Consider the following 13,936-nt stretch of genomic DNA (forward strand, 5'->3'; position numbering starts at 1 on the left):
CTGTATTGCCTTTTCAGTGCCACTGAACAGTAATGAATCTGAACAGTAATGACGAAAGCATTGTGCGGAAATATGCAAGGTGATCAGGAAATGTAAAATGAGTCATACACCCGAATGTAGCAAACTGTTACAGAGAAAACCCATGCAGGTTTCTCGGAAAGTCTTCACAAACCTACCACATGCTTCAGACTGCTCCTGTGATTCAGATGTCTGCGATAAGACGTAAAAGTAGGTTCTCACGGGCCCATCTATTCTCTAGTTCATGAAGTCTTCATTCAAGAGAGCTTCACCATGCGGTAACACGAACCCCCGTACTCATAAATGCATCTTAACTTGAAGCCCATGCTTGACTCGATTTAAATGACGCCTGTCGTGAACACACCAAAAGAAACGCAATGAGCATCTTGGGCGCGTTCACACCATGCGTCATTTATATCAAGTCCAGCATGAGCTTCAAGATGTATTGCTGAATACGGCGTTAAGACTTGATAAAGGTTGCTATTAATTATTTGTCCAATGTTTCAGTTTTCTCATCAAGACTATCTAGCTTTTTCTGAATGCTACCAATTTTTGCTTCATTCTCCTTTTCACCACATGTGCTTCATGGAAATCTCTCATTTTTCCATCCCTTCTCCTTTCCCATGCTGTTGGCCAACGTGCAGGTGTAGTCTATGCGCTAGACAGTTACGATGTGGTCAGCAGGCTTTGGATTTCTCTGTCAACCAATTTCTCTCTTTGCTTTTGCGATCAAGTCTGCCTGACCCTTAGATTACTGTATACAATGAAAACAAAGCCTTTTTTTTCACGAAATGGGCAAGCACTTGCATCTCTTGCAAAGGATCTTCCAGTAACGTTTCTCGTTCCTGCAATCACTCTGAACATGCACGTCCATTATAATTTTTATGTATCTAAAACGCACCGCCAGAAAGAGTAACAAAAAGCAGCTATATTTTCAGATAACACTTGTGGCTAAGAAAGCAAACCAAGACCAATTATGGATGGTCTCCATTTTTTCTTTTTCAACATGCAAGGAGCATTGTGCACACAACTCACAAGCATAAAGGCAGCACGTATGAGCCATGATGCCTCAATGGCGCCCATGTCTGATCACCCAAAAGAAGGCAGGCCAAACATAAAACTTGTTTTTTGGAAATTCCGTTTATTATAGCTAAAATTTTATCTTGAAAACACAAAAAGTAGTCTTCATTTCAAGACCGTGCAACCTCTTGCTGTAATTTGCAGAGCATGAAAACATGAAAATATACTAAATTGAAATGGCAACAGCAAAGAAACACTGGCTTCCACCTTCTGGAATGCAGAAGAGAGTGACACTGTACATGGTAATCCAAAGTATGGACCCAACTTGGTCGTAGCAGCATACATGCTCTGTGCTGATGTAACTTTAATTAGAACTGAAGTGTGGCATCCACTACTCGCCTGTGTCGTCAAAGGCCATTTCATGTTGCCAAAGATTCTTTATCCGCTACCTGAAAAGATTACATTACACCATGAAGATGACAAAGCTCACATGCATTAAGGAAAATTGGTTGGCTATCTTGTCTCCCATACAACTCCGCCAAATACCTGCAATTAGTGTAAGTATGCTAGTTCCTTGCACTGTTTCCCATAACATCTTTGTTGAAGGTACTGGGTAACAATATCTCAATCACTTCACAAACTGTGGTGATTATTGTTAATTTTTAAAGCGAACAGCTTTATTTGCCTCTCGACAGCACATGGCATAATTTGTTTAATGTAAAAGGTTGAAGCAATTCATCGGCATGTGCTTCACAATGTACCTTGCAAAGATTCCTCATTAACAAATATACTGTTTCGAGAGTTTTCATTTCAGTTTGCTGACACAATGACAAGAGACAGGAGGGAAGCTATGAAGCTGCTTGTCTCTCCACACCAAAAGCCAGCACCTATAGACTCTGCTAAACATGTACTTCTCAAAATCTGGCTACTCCTTGACCAATCTGTGCAAAAATGTTAAATACGTGAGTCAGAAGTTATATCAATCAGGCTGCTGCCACTCAAAGGGCAAAGCTCCTTGAAACAGCAAAGCTCAAAAAAGAAGGAAAGATGAGCATGTGTGAATGTTTCATGCTTTATAACGTAGAATAAAGATTTCACCAATGCCAGGAATGACACGTATCAGTGCCAGCAGGAACATCGTCTTGAGAATGGCTCCTTGATTTGGATTACATATTTCAACTAACAATTCTGCTGTATCGATTTACAGGTTGTATTTATGAAATCAGCAGCAATTCTGCTCGTACAGTTTGAGAAATACGCCAAAATTGATGCATGGTTCTTTCACATAAGAATTTGAAGGATAAATTCTAGGAAGCGTTACAAAGGCAGAAACAGTGTTCGAAGGTGTCAGAATGAGGGCCATGAAATGAGGTCCTTGATTAACTGAACAGTGCCGCTGCTGCAGACATTTTAAGCATGAAATGCTTTTAGCTCCTGTTGTCAGCCACCTTCAATGAACCAAAAGCCAGAGCCATTATTCTGGCACTCAAACCAGCTCATCCGGGCAAACAGTCAAGACTGCAATAAATATGCTAGTTACTTCCCAAACATGTTACCAAAAATATTGCTTCCGAGTTCTAAATATTTGCTCACAATATCACTCAAGCTGTAACTTCTAGTACGCTGAAGTTTTATTTGTCACTTCTAATAGCGACGTTCAGAGGCAGATACAAGGCACTGTACACTTGATTGTCATTTTTTGGCACTGAGACACAGTTGCTTGTGCTCTTTTCAATGCCAGCAGTCTGGGAGGTCCACGGCACATATGGTGGACCGAGACGAGACTTGCAATGGGGTTCTGTCTTTGACAGGAAACTTGCTTCCATATGGACCAGTGTACAGTTGCGTGATGCAGTGGGGTGGGGTGTGCCGTTGCGAATGTGCGCTACACCCATTTTAAGATTGTGGCTGGTATCATCTACAATCAATCTGCTTTGTCGGCAGCCATTTCATGCTTACATCTACTCTCGATTACAGGAGAGCCAGTATTTTTTAGTGTCACCAGAACAGCCTGAAAATGCTCATACAAAATTCTCCAAAGAGTGCAAGCGCTTCCGAGCTTTTTTAGTCTGTACATTCCAGCTATCTTAAATGAATCCAAGAAAATAGTGGATGTTAAGGATATGATCATAGAGCTATGGCATATTACTTCGAGGTAGATGAAGTGGTACACGAAGGTGTCCTGTGTATTCTATTTCAGTGATAACATCATAGTGAACTGCTGGATAGTGTTCAGAAGAGATGCCGCGCTAGTGCGGCCAGCATCAAGTGCAATCAAAACACAGCTTTGCTGTTGTTCAAAGCAGATATTGCATTCGCCCTACAGTAGAAAGGAAACGATGCAACACCTTCAAGAAGGCAGTCCCCAAACAGCGAAAAAAAAAAAAGGTTGGAGGACACTTAAGCTGCGCCTTTAAGAGTGGAACACGATAGCATTAAAAGAGCCGTGGCTGCTTCTCACGCTTCCGGGCAGCTGCAGCTTATGCTTCTGTAATGTTTCCCTGGAAATGCTGGTGGCAAACGCTATGCACGAAGGCGAGCTTTCTGGGGCGTTCCACTCCTACGACAGACCTGAAATGGCAGCTGGAAAAGGGGTTTGTGTTTGAGTTTCCGCGCAAAAGAATTATGTTTTCTCGCATATTCAAATTACAATCCAACGCTATCATGTCTCAAAGTTGTGTGCAAGTCACATTTTATGAATTTTTGACACATCCTACTTTGAGAATTTTAATTAGTTCAGTGACGCCTATATGCCACATCGAGGGCCTGCATGAATCGGGATGCACGGTCCGAAATTAATTTTCTCATATGGAAAAGGTCACCAACACCACTGCTGGATTTTCAGCGACACGGGGCCCTGAACGCTATGGCTGTTAATACTATTGTGGATCAGTTCCAGGCCAACAGCACATGTGCCATGCACACACACAAAAAAAGCAGATGCACGTGGGCACTTCCCAAACATTTTTTTACAATGAAGGCAGAGGAAAAGCCTTCGCTGCTAAGGCATCAAATGAGTAATGTGTAAAACATGCAATATAAAGCTTAATTGTACACCTGACGACTACATTGTAACGTAGATTGGAGACAGAGTCTTGCAAAATATACGCTTCTCTTTAATGACGGGCCAGAACAAGAGCGTGCAGCTTACGCACTTCATCGTCTTTCGTGGCACCGACCTTTGCGCGCGCCGTCCTGCGGTGCGGGAGCCCCACATCTTTGTGTCAATTGCCTCCCATGAGAAGAGCGACCGTACTCAGTTGCGTCAAAAAGTTATTTCAGCTACATAAGAAATGGAGCTCCTCAGGTGCATCTCAGCATTCAGGTATGCGCATAGTATGGTTTCATGCGCACTACACGAACAGCTTCAGCGGGAGGACGACGACGGAGTGAACTGGGGTCAGAATTGCAGGGGACCACTTCGTAGGTCACGTCACTGAGGCGGCGTGTAACCTTGTAGGGACCAAAATACCGGCGGATCAACTTTTCTGAGAGTCCACGGTGGCGGACGGGTGTCCAGACCCACACGCAGCCGCCGGTATTGTAATGAATGTCGCGTCGACCCTGGTTGTATCGAAGGGTGGCGGTATGCTGTTGGCTCCGGATCGCTGCCGAGCAAGCTGGCGTGCCTCTTCGGCTCTTTGTACGAACTCTTCTATGTGTTCACTGGTCGGGCTATTATCAGCTATAGGTAGCATGGCGTCAAGTGTTGACCTGACGTGGCGCCCATATACAAGTTCGAACAGCGTAAACTGTGTAGTCTCCTGTACAGCAGCGTTATACCTGAAAGTCACATAGGGCAAGATCGCGTCCCACGTCTTGTGCTCTAAGTCGACATACGTGGAGAGCACATCAGCCAGTGTTCTGTTCAGACGTTCCATTATTCCATTGGTTTGAGGGTGATATGCAGTGTTCTTGCGGTGAAAGCTATGCATCAGCTGCAGAACATCCTGCATAAGTTCCGCTGTAAATGCTGTACCGCGGTCAGTGATGAGAACAGACGGTGCACCATGTCGTAGGACGATGTGGCATACAAAGAACTTGGCCACTTCATATAAATTTACTTGCGAAATAGCTTCGGTTTCGGCGTAGATCTAGATCTAAAGTAGATCTAAATTGCTTTGTGTCAAAGCCATGAGGGAGCCTTTCTCGCATATACTCATGAAGGAGTTCGAGTAAATAGTACAAAAATCAAACAATATGAGTTTCCTTCGGCTGCTCAACTTCTCCATTATTAAAATGAACCACTATTACAAGAACACCCCCATCTTGAAGAAAACTCACAAAGCCTTTGGCTATCGGTAAATGAACCAAACACTTACCGGGATAGTTTCCTACTGGTCTTTCAGCTGAATCGAAAATGTTGGCGCTTGGGGACACCTCGGAAATGGCATCTGCACAAAAACACAGAGCAAGATATTACCCAAACAGCTTATGCATCCCAAGCATCCTTTGAGCTACAACGCTAACAAGAACTTGCCTGGCACAATTTTGCATTACCTCCCTCACTTACTGCCAATATAGTTGAAAGTACAAAGCAACGGTAGCTTGTGCGTTGACAATTATTTCCTAACTTGCAGAGCAAGACCTAACCAAATGCTAAGCATCAACAGTTAATACCACTGTGCTCTTTAAACAAAATAAATATTGCATAGTTTATAAGTTGTACGTCATGTGTTTACAGAGTTTGTTAGAGATATCACTCTACGCATTTACAAAGCTCATGCTTCTGCAGACAAGCATTCATAAAAGCTTCGTCAATTTCTGATATGAGAAGTGCCAGTGTCCACCACACAATTTAACATAATGATACAATCATAGTACACATATATGGAAAATATATGTCACAAGAAGAATCATCCTAAAAGATTGTGCACTTTATGAGCGTGCTCCAATCTGAACAGTACTCTTAAATATCGCACCTTGACCTTCCAGTTACCTCGTATGTAATGGTTATTCAAAGGTTATGGTCGACTAAGGACTTATTTATTAATTTCACTTATTTCGATATACTGCAGCCCAGAAGGGCTATCGCAGGAGTGGGGAAATACAATACATAGAATAGCATAAAGAGCACAGAACATCATGACTAATATACAATAGAAATTCATTGAGTGGTAAAGATCTTGCGTAACCAGGCAGAGCACTCCGCAATCTCAGAAGGGACAGGGAGACTAAACGCTTCGGTATGATGGTGACAAGTGGACGTATTCAACTCATGGTGATGTCTGGTGATATTGGGTCTAGATTTCCCTTGCTTGCCAAGTAAGGAGAATTGTGGGGAGTAAGAGTATAAAGAAACCTGAAAGATTCAAAGTGACGACGAGAAGAGAGACTGGCAAGTTGAAGACTAAGATGGGAAATGGGCAAAAAATACCTGTCAAAACGATAAACGAAGCCCACAGCTTTCTTGTCAGATGCACTTTTTTTGATAGATATTTTGTGTGCATTCCAAACGCCAGAGCCACACTTCAGTATTGGACGAACCATCGTTTTATAAGTGAGGAGTCGTGTGCTAAGTGGGGATGAACGTAATATGCGTTGCAAGCAGCCTAAGCACACGGTTGCACGAGTTCGATGTGCAGCATCTCCTAGAGGGTAGTCATTATACGAATAGGTAAGTGGAGAAGGCGGAAAATGTTTGGTAAATGACATAGGTACAACTTTCTGGAAGTTGATTTGCATCTGCCAAGTCACACCATGATTGAAGTGATGCAAACGAGTCGTTATGGATGATGTGATCGTGACGAGTTTTAATCGTATGGTACAAAACACAATCATCTGCCTAATGCAGATTCTAAGAGGAACATTACTTGTTAGATCATTTAATAAGATCAAAAATAGAAGCGCACCCAAATTGAACCTTGAGGCACACTAGACGTTACACTGCATGTGGAGGATTGAGAAGACCTAAAGAGTACGTCATAGAGACCGATTGGATAAAAAAGAAATCCAGTTAAACACTTTGTTGTTAAGAATAACAGTGAGCTTCTTGAACAATTCAGAGTGCAACACAGTGTCGAAAGCTTTTGAAATATCAATAAATATTGCATCAATTCGATCACCTGCATAGAGGGCCTGATGGGGCCTGTGCGACGGTAGTGAATTCAATAAGCTGGGTTGCAGTGATAAATCCAAACCGTGCTGAGCACCAGATAAACCATTACACTCGAAGAATTCAATATGTTCGCAAATTACACATTGAAGTATTTCACAAGAATGACACATTATAACGATGGGTCTGTAGTTTAGTAAGGACTGCTTACTACCATATTTGAATAGCGGAATAACTTTAGCTGTTTTCCAGGCAGAAAGTATAACAGACGTCGAGAGAGATTTCTGAAAAACAAGAATTAAATATTGACTAGTCCATAAAAAGTCTCTAAAGAGAAATGCCTTATCTATATCGCCAGGTTAACCTTTTTCAGATTCAGTTAAAAATCAAATTCAACACACCCTGGTTTGAAACAACAATGTTGTTAAAAGAACTATGCGTCTGCTCTATAAAATGTATGATAGTTACCATCAACAGCACAACGCTCATCCTCGGTAGAACTGCTGCCAAACATATCCACCTGGGAGGCCGTTGCACCTAGCTCGCTCACAGGGGTGTTGCAGCCAGACATCTGTTGTAGGCTTGCTGGAAAAATACCCATCATTGCCACTTTGTTAAGTTTAACTTGATACACCAAACTCACCTTTAGCAGCATGGCTTGCCGTCATGAGGGAGCCTTGCTCGCATGTCTTATGTAGGACGTCCTCACCAGCTTGTTCCTCACTTGCAGGACGGCTGCAGCCTACATTGATTGGCAACACTGAGTGTTAGTCGCAAACACAGGACACTACAAGTACCTTGCAAAGCAGGGTCATCAAACATAGTGCTGATGCCTATAGACTTTTCCAGATGGTCCTCTGGGACGGTGTTTTGATGTGATGCAACAGCGAAACCTCCAACAGATGGCACATCAGCAGCATCTGCAAAAGCTAAATAGAAAAAAAATGTTCACCTGAGGTTGGTTCAGGTCGAAATAATTGCCACAAAACTCTAACCACTAGCAATTCTATGAAGACACAGAGACGTACATGAGCTACAGCAAAGTGCACCAAGACAGTGCTGAAACTTGGAACTTTGCTCTATTGCGTACCTGAGGAACCTGTAGGTACAGCTGTTCTAATGAGTCGCGTGCGACCTGGGTCCAGGAAATCTTTTGCAGTGAAATGGTCGCTGCATATCCTGTATGAACTGTACAATACACCTGCCGGCTTTTCCATAACGTCGGCTCTGCGGGAATATGCCACCCATGCCGTCGACCTGCGCACGTTTTAAAAGAGCATGTTGTATGGCACAAACAATAAGCATCAAGCATTTTATTGCATGAGTGCGTACATGCTTGACAAATCAGGAATTTCAAATGCGCTACATTAGTTATAAAAAAAAATTTGTACACTAGTTTTGAAATTGCCGAACAGCTGTAGGGGCCTCTAGAATGTTCGACTTAATAGAGAGTTTTAGAATTGGGGGCGCAAGGCTCTGGGCCCCCAAGCCGCGTTGCGTCGGTTGCTCTTGGGTTTATGTGAGCAGCAGAGTTTGAGGATTGGGTCGAACGCAGACAGCGTTGGGTTGAGCGCTCGGGGCGTCGCAGTGTGGAAAATAGAAAGGTGCTTGAAAGAAAAAAAAAATGAACCTCTTTTGTTACAAGTGAAAACAAACAGAATGCATTTTTGAGCAAAAAGAACGAACAATAAAATGTAAGAAACTGTGTTAGTACCAGTTAGCATTACGAATTAAGTGTGCGGTTCTAAGCCAAGCAAAGCCAATCGAAGCCAAGTGCTCTTAGTTGGTGTTTTCTTGTGACGCGCTGCGAAAATCTGCGAGTTCACCCGTGTGAAATGGCGAAAATCAGTCGAAGTAAATAAAGTTTGCTCTGCGACCATCTGCTGTACGCCATCGCTGTCACCCGCGAGGGCGGCCCAAGACGGCTTGGGGGCCCACGCTAGTTTTCGATTCTTGGGTCTTGGGTTAACGCGAACGCAAGAACGCAAGACTGGCTTGGGTTCTGCGCATGCGCACTTGTCGCGCGCAATTTTCTTGGGTCCCCAAGCCGCTTGGGGCCCCAATTCTAAAACTCTCTAATGCGATAGAATGTTTGATTTTGCAAATTTTCTATAACAAGATACTCACAAAGAGGTACACAACACTTAAGTTACAGGTACAATGGTACGCTTATACCACAAAAAAAAAGATGCATTTGCTGCAATGTGTAAATGCTCATGATTTTTTAAGAATCCCAAACTGATTCCAGAGCGTACACATTATGCCCCTCACTGGATTACTTCAGCTAAATAAATGTTATAATCGGGCGACATTGCTGGATATTTTCATTAAAGCAGCAGAAACAGTGCGCTGCTAAATTGCAACACAACAAACCTGCTGTCCTGTGGGATACGAAAAAAACTGGTGCCGGGCTTCTTTCTCGTTCTTCCATTGTTTTGGCACCACTGTACACAACAGTAACTGCCGTACGAGCCACTACAGGAGGACATCTGTTGAGAAACGTAAATGACAAGCATGTGTCATTGATGTAAAGCGCTTGAAGAGGCGACATGCGCGAAAGCGGCGAACAGACGAGATTACGAACAAAGGCAATTAGCTTTAACATTTTTAATTTAACAAAACATAAGTTACAGTAACGTTGGGCGCCAGAGGAAGGGCCGCAAATTTATCTTGCTAGATGCATTAAAGCGCGAAGGCCGAGCTGCTTTTTGCTGCGTCACGACAGGCGCGGCGAGCGGGCCTCAAAATAATAGTATCGAAAATAATTTTCAACAATGTTGGGCGTCAGAGAAAGAGAAGCGCCATGAACTTGTCAGTGCATTAAAGCATTAAAGCGCGAAACCGCGCACCACGGCCGAGCTGCTTTTCGCTAACTGCGTCGCAGCGCCAGGCGCACCCACTGCGCTTGAAAAGTACCCCAAAAAGTAACCAATTTAGTCACAATAATGTTGGGGGTCAGCGAACGCGCCAATATGGCCGAAACTTGTCACAGTAAAATTCAGTACACGCGAAACTGCGTCACAGCACCCTGTGCGACTAGCGTGCCCAAAAACTACCGAAATTAGTTAATTAGTTAAGGCTTACAGGAAGCGTCGCAAACATCTCCCAGTACGATTCTTTAATTAAAATTCACTGCTCCACGACGGCCACGCTGTTTTTCATTAACTGCATCACACGTCTAGCCTAGGTGCCAGATAAGCCTAATTGCTCGAAATGCGTCGCAGACTGTCTAAGAAAGTTTCTCACCTTGCCGTTGTCCAATAGTGCAATTTCGCCATGTCGAAGTTCCGAACGAACGCAAGAATTCGCCGGGTGCCCATGAAACCAGGCTAAATCCCAAAATAGAAAAACAGTCACACGGGTGAGCAAACAGTCCAACGCTCGGATGCACGGCCGGTCGCTCTCGCTTCGGCGGCGTGTCTGACGAATGACGCAAACATCTGCCTCGTCATTCGCCGGTTCGCCTGTCGCTAGGCAACGGAAGTAAGCCGCAAAGTTTAACTTAATTTATACGCAGATATTTTTAATTTTTCCGGGAAAGAATAAAAAAAATTAAACAATTTCTGTTAATCTCATTTCACATTCTTCTTTTTCTCGATGCTCGCGACCCCAATTCGTCGATGTTAAAAGTATAGCGTGACGTGTTTCCTGTTTTCAATTTTCGCCGAGTGTCCGCTCTTGTTCAATCCCTTTCTCTATGGCGTCGGCTTTTATACAGAAGTCGTCGAATGTTCCAGTCTAAACATTCGGACCCGCGTGCCTTCCAGAAAGATCTACATCATTCGCGTCAAGCGATGATATCAGATAACACAAGGTTCGGTGACAACAGACAGCGGATAGAAGCATCGATAACTTTCCAGAAACTTCGGATAAATGCAGGCGCGTCCCGCGCTGTGCGATAACATTTGCTAGGCAAAGACAGGTACACACTGCCTTTTGATTCATGGTGCACTGTCATTGTATCAAAAGTAATATTTTTCACGGTAATATTGTCGTTTGATGAAATGCATTTTGTTCACTATCATAATGTGATGCAATGTATTTGATGCAATGTTGTTTTGATGCAATGTATTTTGTTCACTATCATACTATGTTAATATTTCTGTCTTGCTCACTGCTGTATCGACTGTTTTGGGGAACTGTGACCTCGTCAGGCTTTACCGCCTTTTGTCGCAGTTCCCTCTTTCATCTTTGAAAGAAAATGAACCTTAACTTCAAAATTTGTTTATTCAAAATTGACAAAAATCGCAAATTTCCGAAAACGAAACCATCAGTTTAACTCTCTGTCTTTCGGCAATGAAAACTGATATCAGAATTCTGTACATTGCATCTTACAGCACATCTAAAGCGGAAAAAAATTGATATATTACGCATGAATCTAAAAAAAGTTTAGTAATGTGGAAATACAGCTTCTGCACAACCCTTGTTCACAACGTAACGACTTCACGTAAGATATAAATCGGCAAATTTGATTTGTCTGCATTGAATTGTCTAAACGATGCTGTTTACAGAACCGCGATATCAGTTCTTCATGCGGAGTTATTAATTTTTAAATTTTGTGCTTCTGTATATTTCGCAGTTTCGAATTTTCGAAAATATTTTTCCAAAATTCAAGCCATAAATGAAAATTCCGCTTCCAATAGTCACGAGAATTCACCTTTCTCCCCCGAATCCAGCAAATTTCATTAAAATCGGCCCAGGGGTTATCTCAGAAAAGCGTTTTGGCGTTTTACATCTATTTGAATAGGCCGCGTCGAAGTTGGGCCCGAGTTAAAGCTTACTCTTAACAAGTTCGATGTAAAAAAAAGGAATAAAAGAACAAAAGAAAAAAAACGCCTCAGCCGACCATCGGCACGGCTCCGTGAGCAGCTACCAAGCTGTTTTGTTATCTTCCTTCCCTCGGCGGCAGCGCATTGTATTGATCCCAGCGACGCGCTAAATCTGCACTATCATTCCGTCATGCATCGCTTCTGCGACCAAGTAAACTTTCGGCGGCACACGTTCACTGCCGTATTGACACTAAAACTTTAAAATGCTCGCCTTCGAGAAAGCAGCATGAATAAAAATGGAACGCGACTATGTGGCCATGGGGAACATGTTCACTGGGCCAAATAATTGATGACAGCATCACAAAACGCTAGATGTGGTCAGGTTGACTTTACAGGTTTGGAAGGAATGACTGATGGGCTAAATGCTTCATTATCACATAAAGAATAGCGCCTAATGTTAGCGCAGTTTGTGTGTGGTTCCTCCTTTGTGTCCCGTCGTGAAATGCTGTTCTTTCTGAGATATTACGGATGTTTTTTTTTTCTGCGGCAGTTACGTCTTCTAATAGTGTTTACTTGGAAAAAGTTTTGCTCGCATGGCTCTTACAGAAGCATGTTTAGTCGAATGTTTTTCGCTTGGCTGCATAATCTCGAGGACGGGCTCCAAACTGCTTATTTTCTTTAGCCGCGTAAGAACCATTACTGAAAATTTAATTAACGTAGCATTGTTAATTACGCAAACAACTTCTCAACTTACTCCGCATCTAGAGGTTACCAATCTGAACACTCGAATGATAAAATGATGTTAGCATTTTTTGTATCGTTTCAATAGTTTCGTGCAGTTAAAAGCAGCCGGCATATTGATGGTGCTGTAGGCTTCTTGTAAAGTAAGTGTGAAAGCTTGGACAGGTTATCTTGGCACAAATCAACTTCATGAGCTTAAGCACGTGGCCCAACTTTAAACGTCTGCCTTTACAACCGATTCTCATACATTATACAAGAAGCACCTCAGCGCTACGGTACATCCCACAAGGTGTGCGAGAACATTGTGCGCGCTCCCGATTAGGTTTCTGAGCGTTGGTGGCACCAGGCTCGGTTTCCTGGCATCATAAGGAATAAAACCAGCTTCCTGGAGGAAAGCATTGGGTACATTTTCAATTGTAGCATATGGATCCGCATGGATATGTACGTTAGAACGAAAAGTACTGAAATAATAAGGTGAGGGTTTCGCTGGATGTATTTTAGCTGTCTGACGATAAGATCTTTAAAAAAAATACTGTGATTTTGTGACCATTAATGCTGACATGAAATATGAGCTGCGACACAGTACCCGTGGTGGAACTGGCCCCTGGACTACAGGCTACACTGAACCATGATATGCTGGTTTGATAAATACCAGTAATTGGAAAGTGGTTCGCTCTTGAATTTTCTGTATGTCGGCGCCGCTGTGCAATGTTGGGGGCCCTTTTTTTTTTAATTCGAAAGCATGCCCTTAGGCATAATACGAAAGATGTTAGAAATACACGAACAGATTCGACTCGTGAAGAAAATCTAGGAGTGAACGATGATGGGGTCCATGAATCCAACGTTCAAGGTCGGGTGGGCGGCCAGGCCGAAGGCCTGTTGCCCGGAGATGGCGGAGACGGCTTAGATGAAGCCCTGGGCACGTCCATAATAGGTGTGTCACTGTCACGTTTTGGATTCCTGTGTTGCAAAATGGGCACGATGAGCCGTAAGGACCATGGTATTGTTGTGGCCAGAGAGCGGTCACAGACGGGGTGAGCGCGAACCCCGACACGTAGCCCCCTTAACGTAACCTCCTCTCGGCGGGTTAACCCGCCAGGGAGGTCTGACCCACACGGAGGTATGAGAGCTCGTGTGGTACGTCGGAGGTTTTCCTTTTCCCGGATCAGTCGTCCACAGGCGTCTTCAGGAAAATGTAGAAGTGGGTATGTTGTAATCTGTGGGTGGGTTGCCATATCTGCTTCAAGGAGACCCGGCAGGGCGGCTCGAGGCACCCACTGGACGCGTATGAAGATATTCGTAGTGGCAGCAAGACGGTGAATGCTATCTGACA

The 13,936-nt window shown here is 43.4% G+C and overlaps 1 protein-coding gene across 1 annotated transcript; it reads right to left on the bottom strand.

The window, feature by feature from the left end:
* Positions 1-1,188: 1,188 nt before the first annotated feature.
* On the bottom strand, positions 1,189-10,571 carry LOC135915746 (uncharacterized). Its single transcript, XM_065448868.2, has 8 exons — positions 10,340-10,571; positions 9,467-9,582; positions 8,184-8,350; positions 7,891-8,022; positions 7,737-7,835; positions 7,562-7,678; positions 5,361-5,432; positions 1,189-3,621 (listed from the first exon to the last, which is right to left on the bottom strand). Exons 2-8 carry the CDS (start codon positions 9,580-9,582, stop codon positions 3,599-3,601), a joined length of 726 nt encoding a protein of 241 aa, XP_065304940.1. The 5' UTR covers positions 10,340-10,571; the 3' UTR covers positions 1,189-3,598.
* Positions 10,572-13,936: the final 3,365 nt, after the last annotated feature.

Source organism: Dermacentor albipictus, unplaced genomic scaffold, assembly GCF_038994185.2.
Source record: "Dermacentor albipictus isolate Rhodes 1998 colony unplaced genomic scaffold, USDA_Dalb.pri_finalv2 scaffold_22, whole genome shotgun sequence".
Taxonomy (NCBI): domain Eukaryota; kingdom Metazoa; phylum Arthropoda; class Arachnida; order Ixodida; family Ixodidae; genus Dermacentor; species Dermacentor albipictus.

Coding starts and splice junctions, on each gene's coding strand:
- LOC135915746 (XM_065448868.2), bottom strand. CDS start 9,582: ATGTCCTCCTGTAGTGGCTCGTACGGCAGTTACTGTTGTGTACAGTGG. Junction 7,836..7,890: donor TGATGACCCTGCTTTGCAAG/GTACTTGTAGTG, acceptor CAATCAATGTAG/GCTGCAGCCGTCCTGCAAGT. Junction 5,433..7,561: donor TGAGCGTTGTGCTGTTGATG/GTAACTATCATA, acceptor GTTTTTGTGCAG/ATGCCATTTCCGAGGTGTCC.